The 12,468-nt window shown below is 43.1% G+C and overlaps 1 protein-coding gene and 1 pseudogene across 1 annotated transcript in view; one reads left to right on the top strand and one right to left on the bottom strand.

Moving 5' to 3' along the window:
• Positions 1–12,468, bottom strand: part of Yeats2 (YEATS domain containing 2) — a gene marked incomplete at its 5' end in the record, with an annotated part of 78,461 nt that overhangs the window by 17,981 nt on the left and 48,012 nt on the right. The window contains 3 exon segments of the mRNA XM_008830664.1: positions 1,653–1,751; positions 2,688–2,816; positions 8,057–8,237. Of these exon segments, the coding sequence (XP_008828886.1) occupies positions 1,653–1,751; positions 2,688–2,816; positions 8,057–8,237 (409 nt within the window).
• Positions 9,008–9,617, top strand: LOC103732143 (annotated as a pseudogene).

Raw genomic sequence — 12,468 nt, 5'->3', positions numbered from 1 at the left:
GTGGTTATTTATAGGGATTAGGAAATGACTAGAAAGGGTATGATTTATAGAAATTTCCATATCTTGAATGATGTTGTTTACTGTTTACATGGGTCTATACATTTATTAAATCCGCAAATGGTCTGGTTAATTATCTCTGTACTTCACTGATACTTCATTCACTTAAAATCAGGGGGCTGGCAACATGGTTCAGTGGGTAGAAGTACTTGCAACCAAGCCTGATATCCTCAGTTTGATCATCAGGACTCACACAGTAGAAGGAACAAACTGACTCTCATAATTGTCCTGTGACCACCACATGTGTACTGTGGATGTGCCAGTGTGCACACATGTGCTGCTGCACATTCACATGCATACACAAAGACACACAGAGACACATAAAATAAATGTATTCTTTTAAAAAAAACCTTAAGCCGGGCATGATGGTGCACACCTTTAATTCTAGCACTTGGGAGGCAGAGGCAGGTGGATCTCTGTGAGTTCAAGGCCAGCCTGGCCTACACAGTGAGTTACAGGACAGCTGGAGGCTACAGGGAGACTGTCTCAAAAAGACCAAAACAACAACAACAACAACACCCCCCCCAAAACAACAACCTTAAAAACAAACAGATGCTCTGACTTGGTCATTAAACAAATGAGTACCTGTATGGGGCAGAACTGACTAGCTTCTACAAGTCTGGTACAGTGACAGCAATGCCTTCCTAGTTCTCCTCTGCTCAGGGGCTGGCAAATGCTTTCCCCTGCAAGCTAATCCACAAACAGTGGAATCACATGGCCTCTGTAGGAACCAAACTCTGAGGTTGGAAGATAGTATGCAGAAGACTGGGCATGGCTATATGCCAAAAAAGCTTTACAGGCGGTAGTGGTACACAAAAAGAGTGCAGATTTTAGTAAATTCCACTTAGCAAATTACAAATCCACCTCCCAAGGCACTAGTGAGATCCCAGAATGCCTGCAAAGTAGACCAGCATGGTAGAGGAAAGTATATTTCAGATCCCAACCGCACTGCTCCTAGACTTGGGAAGTATCTGTATTTCTAAATGTGCTCCCTCATCTACAAAATGGGTATGTCAGCTACGCTGTATGACTGAAGCAAGAATTATGTATTATCTATTGTGGCCGACACTGGGACCTGATACACCAGGGGCTCTGAACATATGGTGGCTGTCGTTATTTCTAGAGCGGTTATATATGGCAAGTTTACTTGGACCCAATGTACCCCCCCACCTTCTTACAGTCAGGAATGTCCTTCTGTTAGCTTACTGAAGTCTGCTCCCTATCTAAAACACCTTTGCCACCCCTATGCTCTCCAATGTCGTTAAACGGTCTATTTCCCATAAACAAACCCAAGCCTTGTTTCTGCTCGTTTCTACTGTTTTTTGTTTTTAAATCTGGCACAACTCTTGATCTCTCTACAGTTACATGGATTCAGTCTTTGAAAGTCTAGTTTATACATGGTCCATACAAAATTCTGTCCCTGCTAACCCTGATATTTTATACCTCTGTTTTTATGCCTTAGTCTACTAAAATAAATGGTCAGCTTGTATTTGCTAAGTAGCTGATTCACAGATGCTGAAAAGCCAACGGATTTAGATTATAGCATGTCCTGCATGAAACTTTGGGGCGGAATACTGTGAGGTATTCCCACCTACCTTTTGCAATAGCTACTGGAGTAGAGCTGGAGGCAGCTGGAGTCGGGACAGCTATGGGCAGGATGGTAGGTGATTTGTTGGCAGAAAATGACTGAACCACTGAAAGGCAAAACAGCAGGGAGACATAACAATAAAAGAAATTAGTTTTTCTTTATTAATTTATTCTTTGACAATTTCATACATGAACATATTCTGGTCACATCCCGACAGCTTCTCCTAGTCCCCTTCCATCTCCACCCCTTCTTTCTCCTAATAAGTCCCCCTCCCACTATCATGGTCTTTTTATTATTTTGAGACCTACCGAGTTTCACCTGAGCTGCCCCTGTGGGCATTGGTATGGAGCTATGTAGAGGAGCACTGGCATCTCACCGGTAATTAAACCACTCCCCTTCCCCAGAAGCCATCACTGCCAATAGTTCTGAGGAGGGGAAGGGCTGGGCCCCACGAACCCCTCTTCCATCCATGACTGAATGTTGACACCCTGCGCAGGCAACCATAGGGGCTGTGAGTTTGTGAGTTTAATAGCCCTGTCATGCCCAGAAGGCAGTGTTTCACTGCCTTCTTCCCCATCATCCAGCCCTTGTTGTCTGCCTCCCTCTTCTACAGAGACAGAAATTATTTTTAAGAAGAATGATCTAATTCCCATGTGAGAGCCTCATTTTCAACTAATACCACAATCATAGCACAACAGAAATGGTAAGGCCCTTCTTTTCATGTAAGATGGGCCACATGTTAGTATCAGGGAAAGTGAGCTACATCAACAATGGACACGGGGGCTCGTCAGTAAGCTAAAAAAAAATCAAATAAACCTCAACTCTCACAAATGTTCAAAATGTTCCTTCTTGACTTATGGACAGTCTAGTGGGTAAAGATATCTGCCACCAAACCTGATGCTCTGAGTTCAATCCCCAGGACTCAGATGGTGGAAAGAAGATGCTAAATGGCAGGCTGTTCCAGGCAAAGAGACACCACCAACTGGTACAATATGGATTTTCCCAAGATGTAGCTGTGTCAGGCCCACGGTAGAAGACATACCTTTATTCACAGGCATCAGGATCGTCTGCACACTGCCAGAGGTGTTCACACTTAGTGGTTTGAGCTGGCTGGGAATTGTCAGGACAGCCTGCTGGGGACTGGACTGACTGGAATGAATCTTCAACAGTCCTAAAATAAGTTGGAAGATAAGGCCGAGCTAAAGATCAGGTGCTCCCTCAGGCTCCCTGCCCTCTCTGCCACTCTTGTTTTCTCTCAAGGGTGTTTCCAGGACAGTCACCCTTTAGTAACTAAGCTAGAAGCAGGAGGCAATGCATGATGCAGAACTCACAATGAAACTCCGATGTGGTATAACTTGTTTTTCAAGTGTCCTTGCACCCAATCAGAAAGATAGAAAATTTTGCAAACAGAGAACAGGAAAGTGCAGAGGATGTAAGAAGTGCCACTCAACAAGCAGTATCTGCTTACTGAGATATGCCCTTTGGGAGAAAAACAATGACCTGGTGTTTTGTAGTTTGAAGCTTGTTTTTATCAAAATGTTATGTGCTGAGAGCCAAAAAGTAAAAACAGGACAAAGAAGCTTCTAAGTGAAAACCGTAACCCCAGCAGTAACCTAGTGCTCTTCAGCACAACTCCTGTATTGATTAGATCAGCAATTCCTTTTGTTTTTCAATTACTAGAAAGAATGTGTATGTGGAGGCCTTAATCCTAACCTCTTCTTGTAGCCTACTCCAGGAAGGCAAGTCTTGAGGCACTTTCATTTTCTCTTTCCTACATTCCCATGTTGTTCTTTGTGATCAAAGAAATGAACTTAATTTTTTCTTTGAACCCCTCCCCCGCAAACAGTTTCCTAAGTCTGCCCACTTTGTTCAAGGCACCTCTGGAAACAACTTTTCCCACCTCAACCCATTAAGCAGTTTCTAACTGATCCCAGAACTCTGAGCAGCCAGCAGCCCAGCATTTTCGGGGAATGCCAGGCCACTTCACTATCCCTCGGTATCTTCCCGTGTTTTCCTCTTAGCTTACACTTGCTTATTCTGGTAAAGCGGATACTTTAATAATGTCTCTGGACATGGCAGGCAGGAAATGTGCCAGAAACTGCCTATCAGAGAAGAATACTACCTTCACTCATAATAATCATCTTTTGACTAGCGAATTCTAGACTAAACTTGACACAATGGCCAGACAGTACTATACACATTTTAATTTTCCCCTGGAACTTGAAAAGCAATGAGAAGTTTAATGATTATGCAATGAAATTTCTTAAAAATTCAATGTACTTTCTCTAAAAGAAAATCTTTTTATTCCTGGCATTTGATTTCCTGAAGACTGCACCTGGCTGTGGGCCAGCTTTCCTCTACTGCACAGGACACCATGCCTCACCACCTGGGAACTTGCACCCTTTGACTCCAGAAGAATCTTGTTTCGTTTGTGGATCACTTTCTTCTCACTGTTGTCTTTCTTTTTTGTCCTCCTGTTTTTTGAGGCAGATTCTTGTATGTAACCTCACCCTGCCCACTACCCCTGGGAGGTTACACAGCATGAACAACCATGTGGCCAGCATCCTACACTACTTTCTTTCCGGAGCTCCTTTAATAAAAGTGTGGCTAGAGCTCCTTGACGGCTCATAGGGTATCCACTTTTGGGTCTGTTTCCACTTATGCCTCTAGTCTAGTTTCAGGGCCTCACTGAGTCTTTTAGAAGGTAAAGCAGGGGGGCTGGAGAGATGGCTTAGTGATTAAGAACACTGGTTGTTCTTGCAGAAGACCCAGGTTTGAATCCCAGCACCCACATGGCAGCCAACAACTGTCCATAACTCCAGTTCCAGGGGAAATGACACCTTCTGTCCTCCGTGGGGATTGCACAGCATGGGTGCACTTACCTACATGCAGGGAATACACACATACACATAAAATAAAAATAATAAAATTAAGAAAAAAGAAGGTAAAGCAGGTCATTGCTTTCACTTGAAACACACTTCTTGGCTCTGCTGTGGTCACTGGTGAAGTTCTTACAGTCACCTATGAGGCCTCATGCACTCTCCTTCATCTGGTTCATCTGGTACTCTCCCTTGCTGGCTCCATTTCAGCCCCATTGGTGACATAATTTAACATAGCTCGTAATGTACATAGAAAGTTAAAAAAAAATTGCTGTTTATCTGTGGGAAACAGCTTGGCTGTTTTCATAAAAAAGTCAGAAAGTTTATCAGCAGCATCTTAGGAAATGAAAACATAAGCAGGAAGACTTTATTCACAACATGCTAAAAATGTAATCAGAAAAGGGGCAGGAAAGGGTACTCATCGCTTCTAAATGTTATTCCTTGTACTTTCTTAAAAATTTTTATTTATTAGTTTTATTTTGTGTGTATGTGTATACTGCCTGCACCCGTGTCATGCAATGCTCTTGGAGGACAGAAGAGGCCGTTGGCTCTCCTGGAACTGGAGTTATGGACAGTTGTTAGCTGCCATGTAGGTGCTGGGATATGAACCTAGTTCTTCTGCAAGAACAGCCAGTGTTCTTAACCGGTGAGCCATCTCTCCAGCCCAACATGTTAAGTTTCAGTGTGGACTCATATTCAACCATCTCTCTTTTTTTTTTAATGGCACAGATCTTTTTATTACTCTTGAAACATTGCCAAATTGCTTTCAGAATGGATTGTAATTATTTACAATATTACCAGTTGTTGGCCAGTTTACACTCAACCATCTCATTTTTTGAGGCTGGGATTTTTTTTTTTTTTTTTGGTGTTTCTGAGACAGGGTCTTCCCTGTAATCCCAGCTGGCCTGCAACTTACAGATCTGCCTGCTTGTGCCTCCCAAGTGCTGAGATTAAAGGTGTGTGCCTGGCTTATTCCTTGTATTTTTAAAATTCTGTTTATTATTTTTATTTTATGTGTATTGCCTGCATGTATGTTATGTGTATCCGTGTTGTGCAATGCCCATGGAGGTCACAAGAAAGTGTTGGATTCCCCTGGAACTGGACTTAATAGATGGTGGTTAGTTGCCATGTGGATGCTGGGAATTGAGCCCAGATTCTCTGTAAAAGCAGTCAGTGATTTTAACTGAAGCGCCATCTATCTCTCCTTCTATTCCTTACGCAAACAGCAGGTAAACACAGAGACTGAGTTTGGAGCCATTTATTTTTAAAAATATTTTATTTATTATTTTTATTTTATGTGTATGCTTGTATTGCCTGCATGTAGGTAAGTGCACCTGTGTCGTGCAAAGCCCAAGGAGGACAGAATAAGCTGTTGGATCTCCCAGAACTGGGGTTACAGACATGTGGGTGCCATGTGGGTGCTGGGATTCAAACCCGGGTCTTCTGCAAGAACAGCCAGTGTTCTTAACTGCTGAGCCATCTCTCCAGCCCCCAGTTTGGAACCATTTAAAGAATACAGATATAATACAATAGCATCCATGAATGTCTTATCCAAAGGCAGTTAAGGTCTGGGTGCACAAGTCTGCACATGCACCAGTGTGTTTCACTGTAGATCAGTGTTTTCTGTAGATCAATGCCAGCAAGTAAACTGGTTATTATCAATCTACAAAAAGATAATACAAGATGTGCAAGGTGGTGCATGCCTTTAATCCCAGTACCGGGGAGGGAGAGGCAGGTGGATCTCTGTGAGTTCTGTTCTACATCGTGGAGTTCCAGGCCAGCTAGGGCTACATAGGGAGACCTTGTCTTAAAACCAAACCAAACCAAACGGGCTAAAGAGATGGCTGAGTGGTTAAGAGCACTGGCTGCTCTTACAGAGGACCCAGGGTCAATTCCCAGCACCCACATGGTGGCTAACAACCACCCAGAACTCTAGTTCCAGGGGATCTGAGGGCATTGTACAACACATACACACTTACACACATGTAGGCAATACACTCATATACATAAAGTAAAAAATAATAAAACAAAAACAAAAAAGATGCCATCCATTACGGAGGGGTTTAGAAGAGTGACATTTTAGTTGTACCAGAAAAGAATCCCTACAAGCTACCCCAGAACAACAACAAAAAACAAAAACAACAAAACAGACAAAAAAGAAACTGACTTTTTTGTTGTTTCTTTTTTTGGAGACAGTCTCAAGTAGTCCTGGATGTCCTCACTATGTATCTGAGGAAGACCTTGAAATGCTGATCCTCCTGCCTCTACCTCCCAAGAGCTGGGGTTACACGTGTGTGCCACCATGCCCAGCCAAACTAATCTGTCAAGTTTGAGAAGCAAAGCTGACATCAGCATCCAGCACCTGAGACAGAACTTTATAATCAAACTCATTAATATTCCTGTGGCAAAACATGCACTAATTTAGTATCAACAGGCAGTCAACAGGGGTGAAGCTTTGCCAGTATCGATTCACTTAATCTTCTCAACTTTCTGAGATAAGTACTATGACCTTGAAAGCAAAGAAATGTGTAACATGTACTATAATAATTCTATTCAAAATTGGTCACTAATAAAGAAAAAATGGGTTCTTAAAGAGCAAACTGTTAGCTATTCACATAATTACAAAAAAACCCAAAAAACAAAAAAACCCCAAAACAAAACAAAAACAAAAACAAACCAAAAAACCAAACACATCAGGAAAACAGCTACATATTCAATAGGGTTCCAGATAGCAAAAGACTTGTTTATTTTTTTGAGTCATGGTCTTACTGTGTAGATCTAGCTTGTCTAGAACTCACTATGTAGACCAGGCTGGCTTTGACTTGAACTCACAGAGACTATCTCCCTTTGTCCCAATGGTGAGCTTCCCAAGGTGTGTGCCTTCATGTCTGGCTAAAAATTTATTCCATCATTAAAAATGGAATTATTTTTAAATGATAAAGGTTAAGGCCCAGACTTAAAGATTTATACCTGCAGATTTTAAGATCAGAATAATTTATCTAAAAAGTAGCTGCTTAATTAGTGAGATGGCTCAAGGGTGCTTCCCACCAAGCCTAACAACCTTCATTCAACTTTTAAGACCCACAGGGTAGAAGGTCTCAGAGAAATGATTCCTTAAAGTTGTCCTCTGACCTCTACATACATGCATGTATGTGCAAGGACACTTGAGGAGTCTCTCTTTCTCCCTCTCCCTCTCTAAACAAATAGGGCAGAAGAAATAGCTCAGTGGTTAAGAGCACTGGCTGTTTTTACAGAGGACTCAGGTTCAGTTACCAGCACCCACATGGAGGCTAACAATCAGCCATAACTCCAGTTCTGAGGGATCTGGCATCTTCTTCTGGTCTCTGTGCACACTGCAAGCACATGGTATACATGCAGGCAAAATGCTCAATACACATAAAAATAAATAATAAAAGAAGCACAATTTTTAAAAGGTAGCTATTTGAAAATATTTCTGGGTTACTTAATTATATAAAGTATAACACATTCTGGTCTAATGAGAGAAACAGAGAACAAATGTCACAGTACTGACCTGATACTGTGGCTTTTCCTGAGATGGAGTTCGGTGTGGACACCAGGGACGATGTGCTGACGACAGCAGGAGCTGTAACTTTGCAGATCCCCATGGTAGCCTGGCTGACACACACTTGTGGCTGCCCAGTAGTTTTCATTATAGAACCAATAGAAGATGAAACAGCGGCTGTTCCTTCTGACTGCTCAGCCATGCGGACAGAATGAAGTGAGAGGACAGCAGTGCAAGTTACTTAGACTAGTGGCTACCACCTAGCACACTTACTAAAATACCAACACTAGAGAGTACTAGCCACTAAATACTATGCTATTTAAAAAAAATGTGTATTACATTTTTTGTTATATACAAGTGTATGTGTGTGTGTGTGTGTGTGTGTGTGTGTGTGTGTGTTTAACATGTATGTGCATTTGTGCCATGGTGCTTGTGTGGAGGCCAACTTGCAACATGCAGGAGTTGGTTCTCTTCTAGACCATGTGTGTCCTGGGGATTGAACTCAGGTTGTCAAGCTTGGGGGTAAGTGCCTTTACCTGACAGCCATTAAAGGATAGTTTCTTGGGACTAGGGATGTAGCTTACTTGGCAGAATGCTTGCCTATCCTGCATAAAACCCTGGGTTTGATTCCCAGTGTGAAATAAACTGGGTGTGGCAGCACATGCCTGAATCTCAGCACTTGGAAGGTAGTCAGGGGGATCAGAACTTCATGATCAGCTGAGCGTGGTGGTGAATGCCTTTAATCCCAGCACTCAGGAGGCAAGGTTAGGCAGATCTCTGTGAGATAGAGGCGAGCTGGGGTTAAAGGGAGACTCTGTCTCACCCCCCCCCAATAAAAAAGTTCAAGGTCATTCTCAGTTATATAGCTAGTTTGAGGCCAGCCTGGGCTACACGAGATCTTGCTTCAAAAATAAAATAGGGCTAGAGAGATGGCTCAGTGACATGCTTGCCATGAGCATGAGGGCCCGAATTTGTACTCCTAGCACCCACATTAAAAAAAAGCAAAGCATGGCGGTGTGTGCCTGTAATTCCAACACCAAAGTGCTCTCTTGACCAGCCAGTTCAGCCAAACTGTGAGCTCCAAATTCTGTGTGAGATACTTTCTCAAGAAAATAAGGTGGAGGCCTGTGGCCAGTGGGTATGGTCTCAGGGTGACACTCTATTGGCTGCTGGAAGCTGCAACAGCCTGTGCTTCTGTGCTCCAGGCTACAAGGTGGTGTGCGAGGCGGTCAGGGGCAGTACGGCTAGGCTGCAGATGTCATGTGGCCTGTGCTTTGGATCATGGTGTGGACCTATGCTCCCTATGTCATCTTTCCTGTGGCCTTTGTGGTGGAAGCTGTGGGTTCCCACTTGGAATGGTTCATTAGGGGAAAATATCCATGGCCTATAGAGGAAGAAAGGAGCATCCCAGAGCACCTTGAGGATGCAAGCTGAAGGAGCTGCTAGGCAAAGACCACACTGGTGGTGAGCCTTAAGGACAAGCTGGAATTTTCCCCAAAAGCAGTCCTGAACAGAAACCATCAGGATTAGGATTAATGGAGGATCCAGGTTCCTGTGGTCCACAGGACCATGATCTTTCCTGCTACCATGTCGACCCAGCCCCAGAACATACATCTGATTTGCTTTCCTGCTTGCTCAGGCACCTCCTGCTCCCCATTATCTACACATATACTGACTGCTCCTTTACAGCTGAGTTGGCAGACACAGCAGCAGCTGAGGGGCCATCAAAGAGGAAGACTGTGTCCAGGACTGTGCAGGCTTCTGAGCTTACGTGGGGGCATTGTAGGGAGGAGCACTGTGAAATAAGCATTGGCTCTTAGGCTCCCTAGGGAGGGGCACATTCATGTCCAGTTCCAGTCTGCTCTAGGAACAATTCAGAACCCCGCCTGGCTCCCTGGGCTAGTTTGCCCTATTGTAAGTGCTCATTCTTCCCTTTATCAGCTCAGGAGTTTCCAGGGAGAAGGAAAGTGTGCTTATGTTGTGGAGAGCTCAGGCTGTTCACCTTAGGACAGGAGGGGCAAATGCCTGGTGAATTTGCCTGGAAATAATCACCATGTTTCATTCCTCCTCACTGTATAGTGAAAACCTCAAAGTGACATCTGAGAATGTTAAAAAAAAAAAAAAGGAAAACAAGATGGAAGGGCTGGAGAGATTGTCAGCAGCTAAGAGCATTTATTCCTGTAGAGGGACAGGTCTCGGCAGTGACATGGTAGCTCACACCCATCTGTGACTCCAGTTTAGGGAAATCTGCCACCCTGGCCTCGGTGAGCACCAGGCACACATGTGGGTGAGGTACATGCTGACAAAACTTATACATATTTTAAAAAAAATCTTAAAACGGGCTAGAGAGATGGCTCAGCGGTTAAGAAAACTGGCTGAGGACCCAGGTTTGAATCCCAGCACCCACATGGCAGCTAACAACTGTCCGTAAGTCCAATTCCAGGGGTTCCAGGGGTTCCAACAGACGGGTGCACTTACGTACATGCAGGCAATACATGCATACACATAAAATAAAAATAATAAAATATTACACATAAAATAAATATTAAAAAAAATCTTACACCACATTGTGGGGCTAGAGAGATGGCTCAGCAGTTAAGAGCACTGGCTGCTCTTGCACAGGACTCAGGTTCAATTCCCATCACCCACATGGCAGCTAACAACTGTCTGTAACTCCAGTTCCAAGGGAATCCAACACCCTCTTCTGACTCTGCAGGCATTGCATGACATGGGTACACTTACACAGGTAAAACACTCATACACATAAAATAAAAATAATATTCTTAAAAATTGTATTAAAAAAAGGTCAACAACAATTAAGTAAGACACCTAACTACAACCTCTCACCACTACATACTTGCATTCATGTGAGCACATATATAAATAGAATGGTTTCTCTACCAGTTCCTTGTTTTTGCATTTCATAGATCAGGAAAATGAGTTTTATAGTTATCCAATTTAAAAAAAGGCTTGACACGTATTCTATAACTACCTTTTTAATTAAAAAATATTTATTTACTGCTTGTGTTTGTGTGTGTGTGGCGGGGGGATGTGTGTCATGGTGTGCATGCAGAAGTGAGAAGACAATATTGTGGAGTTGGTTCTCTCCTATCTTTTACTTGGATTCTGGGGATCAAACTCAGGTCTCCAGGCTTGTGTAGCAACTGTTTTAACCTGCTAAACCATCTTGGGGGCTCTATATAACTTTCTAAAAGAGTATTTAATACCAAAAAGCAAGACATATTTCCAGAATGGTTGAATAGAATAAAATGAGCTTATTAAAAACTCAGTACAAGGGGCTGAAGAATGGCTCAGCGGTTAAGAATACTGACTGTTCTTGCAGAAGACCCGGGTTTGAATCCCAGCACCCACATGGCAGCTAACAACTGTCTGTAACTCCAGTTCTAGGGACTCCAACAGCCTCTTCTGTCCTCTGTGGGCATTGCACAACAGGGGTACACTTACCTACATGCAGGCATAACACTCATACACATAAAATAAAAATAAATGAAATATAAAAACAAAACAAAACAAAAGCTCAGTACAAGCTGGGTGTAGTGGCACATGCCTTTAATCCCAGGCACTTGGGAGGCAGAGGAAGATGGATCTCTGTGAGTTGAGGCCAGCCTGGTCTACATAGTGAATTCTAGGCCAGCCGGGGTTACAGGGAGACCATGTCTCAAAAAGACCAAACAAACAAACAAACACCTTAGTAAAAATTTAAAAGTGCAACTGAGAGGGAATATCATGCTGCTGCCCGGAGATACAAAAGGGAGGGTTACTGCAGAAAGTGTCAGCTAAAACAACTGTACATCACAGGACTCCTCAAGATTCACAACAGAGACAGTATTTCATAGTACAAGTGAGCATGCAGAAAGCCAGAGAGGCACCAGTGAACATGTATGTAAGAGCTGCAAAGGGGAATAGTATGACAGTGACCAGGCACACACGAAGCAGCTGCTACAGGCCAGATGAGAAATCACACAGAGCAGAGGGAAACAGGTCTTTCCAATAAATGTTGCTGGACCAATTGGATATTTACTCATAAAAGAATGAAGTTTGTTGGCTCCTGAAACCTCACACCACAGTCAATTCAAATTTCAAATTCAAAGACCTAAATTTAAGAGAAGAAAACAGGCATAATTTTTTTGAACTTGGATTAGCAATGATTTCTTAGGTATGACATCAAATAAGCAACAAAAGAAAAATAGGTAAATAGGACTCTACTAAAATTAATATTGTTTGTGATTCAAAGGATAGCATCAAGAAAATGTGGGCTGGTGAGATGGCTCAGTGGGAAAAGGTGCTTGCCATGCAAGCCTGGTGACCCGAGTTCAAACCCCAGAACCCACATAAAGGTGGATAGAGACAGCAGGGCGTGGTGGCCCACGCCTTTAATCTGAGCACTTGAAAGGCACTGG

This window comes from Nannospalax galili, unplaced genomic scaffold (genome assembly GCF_000622305.1).
Source record: "Nannospalax galili isolate Female #2095 unplaced genomic scaffold, S.galili_v1.0 scaffold2875, whole genome shotgun sequence".
Classification (NCBI taxonomy): domain Eukaryota; kingdom Metazoa; phylum Chordata; class Mammalia; order Rodentia; family Spalacidae; genus Nannospalax; species Nannospalax galili.
The sequence above is the reverse complement of the archived record's forward strand: the minus strand, read 5'-3'. Positions and strand labels throughout refer to the sequence as shown.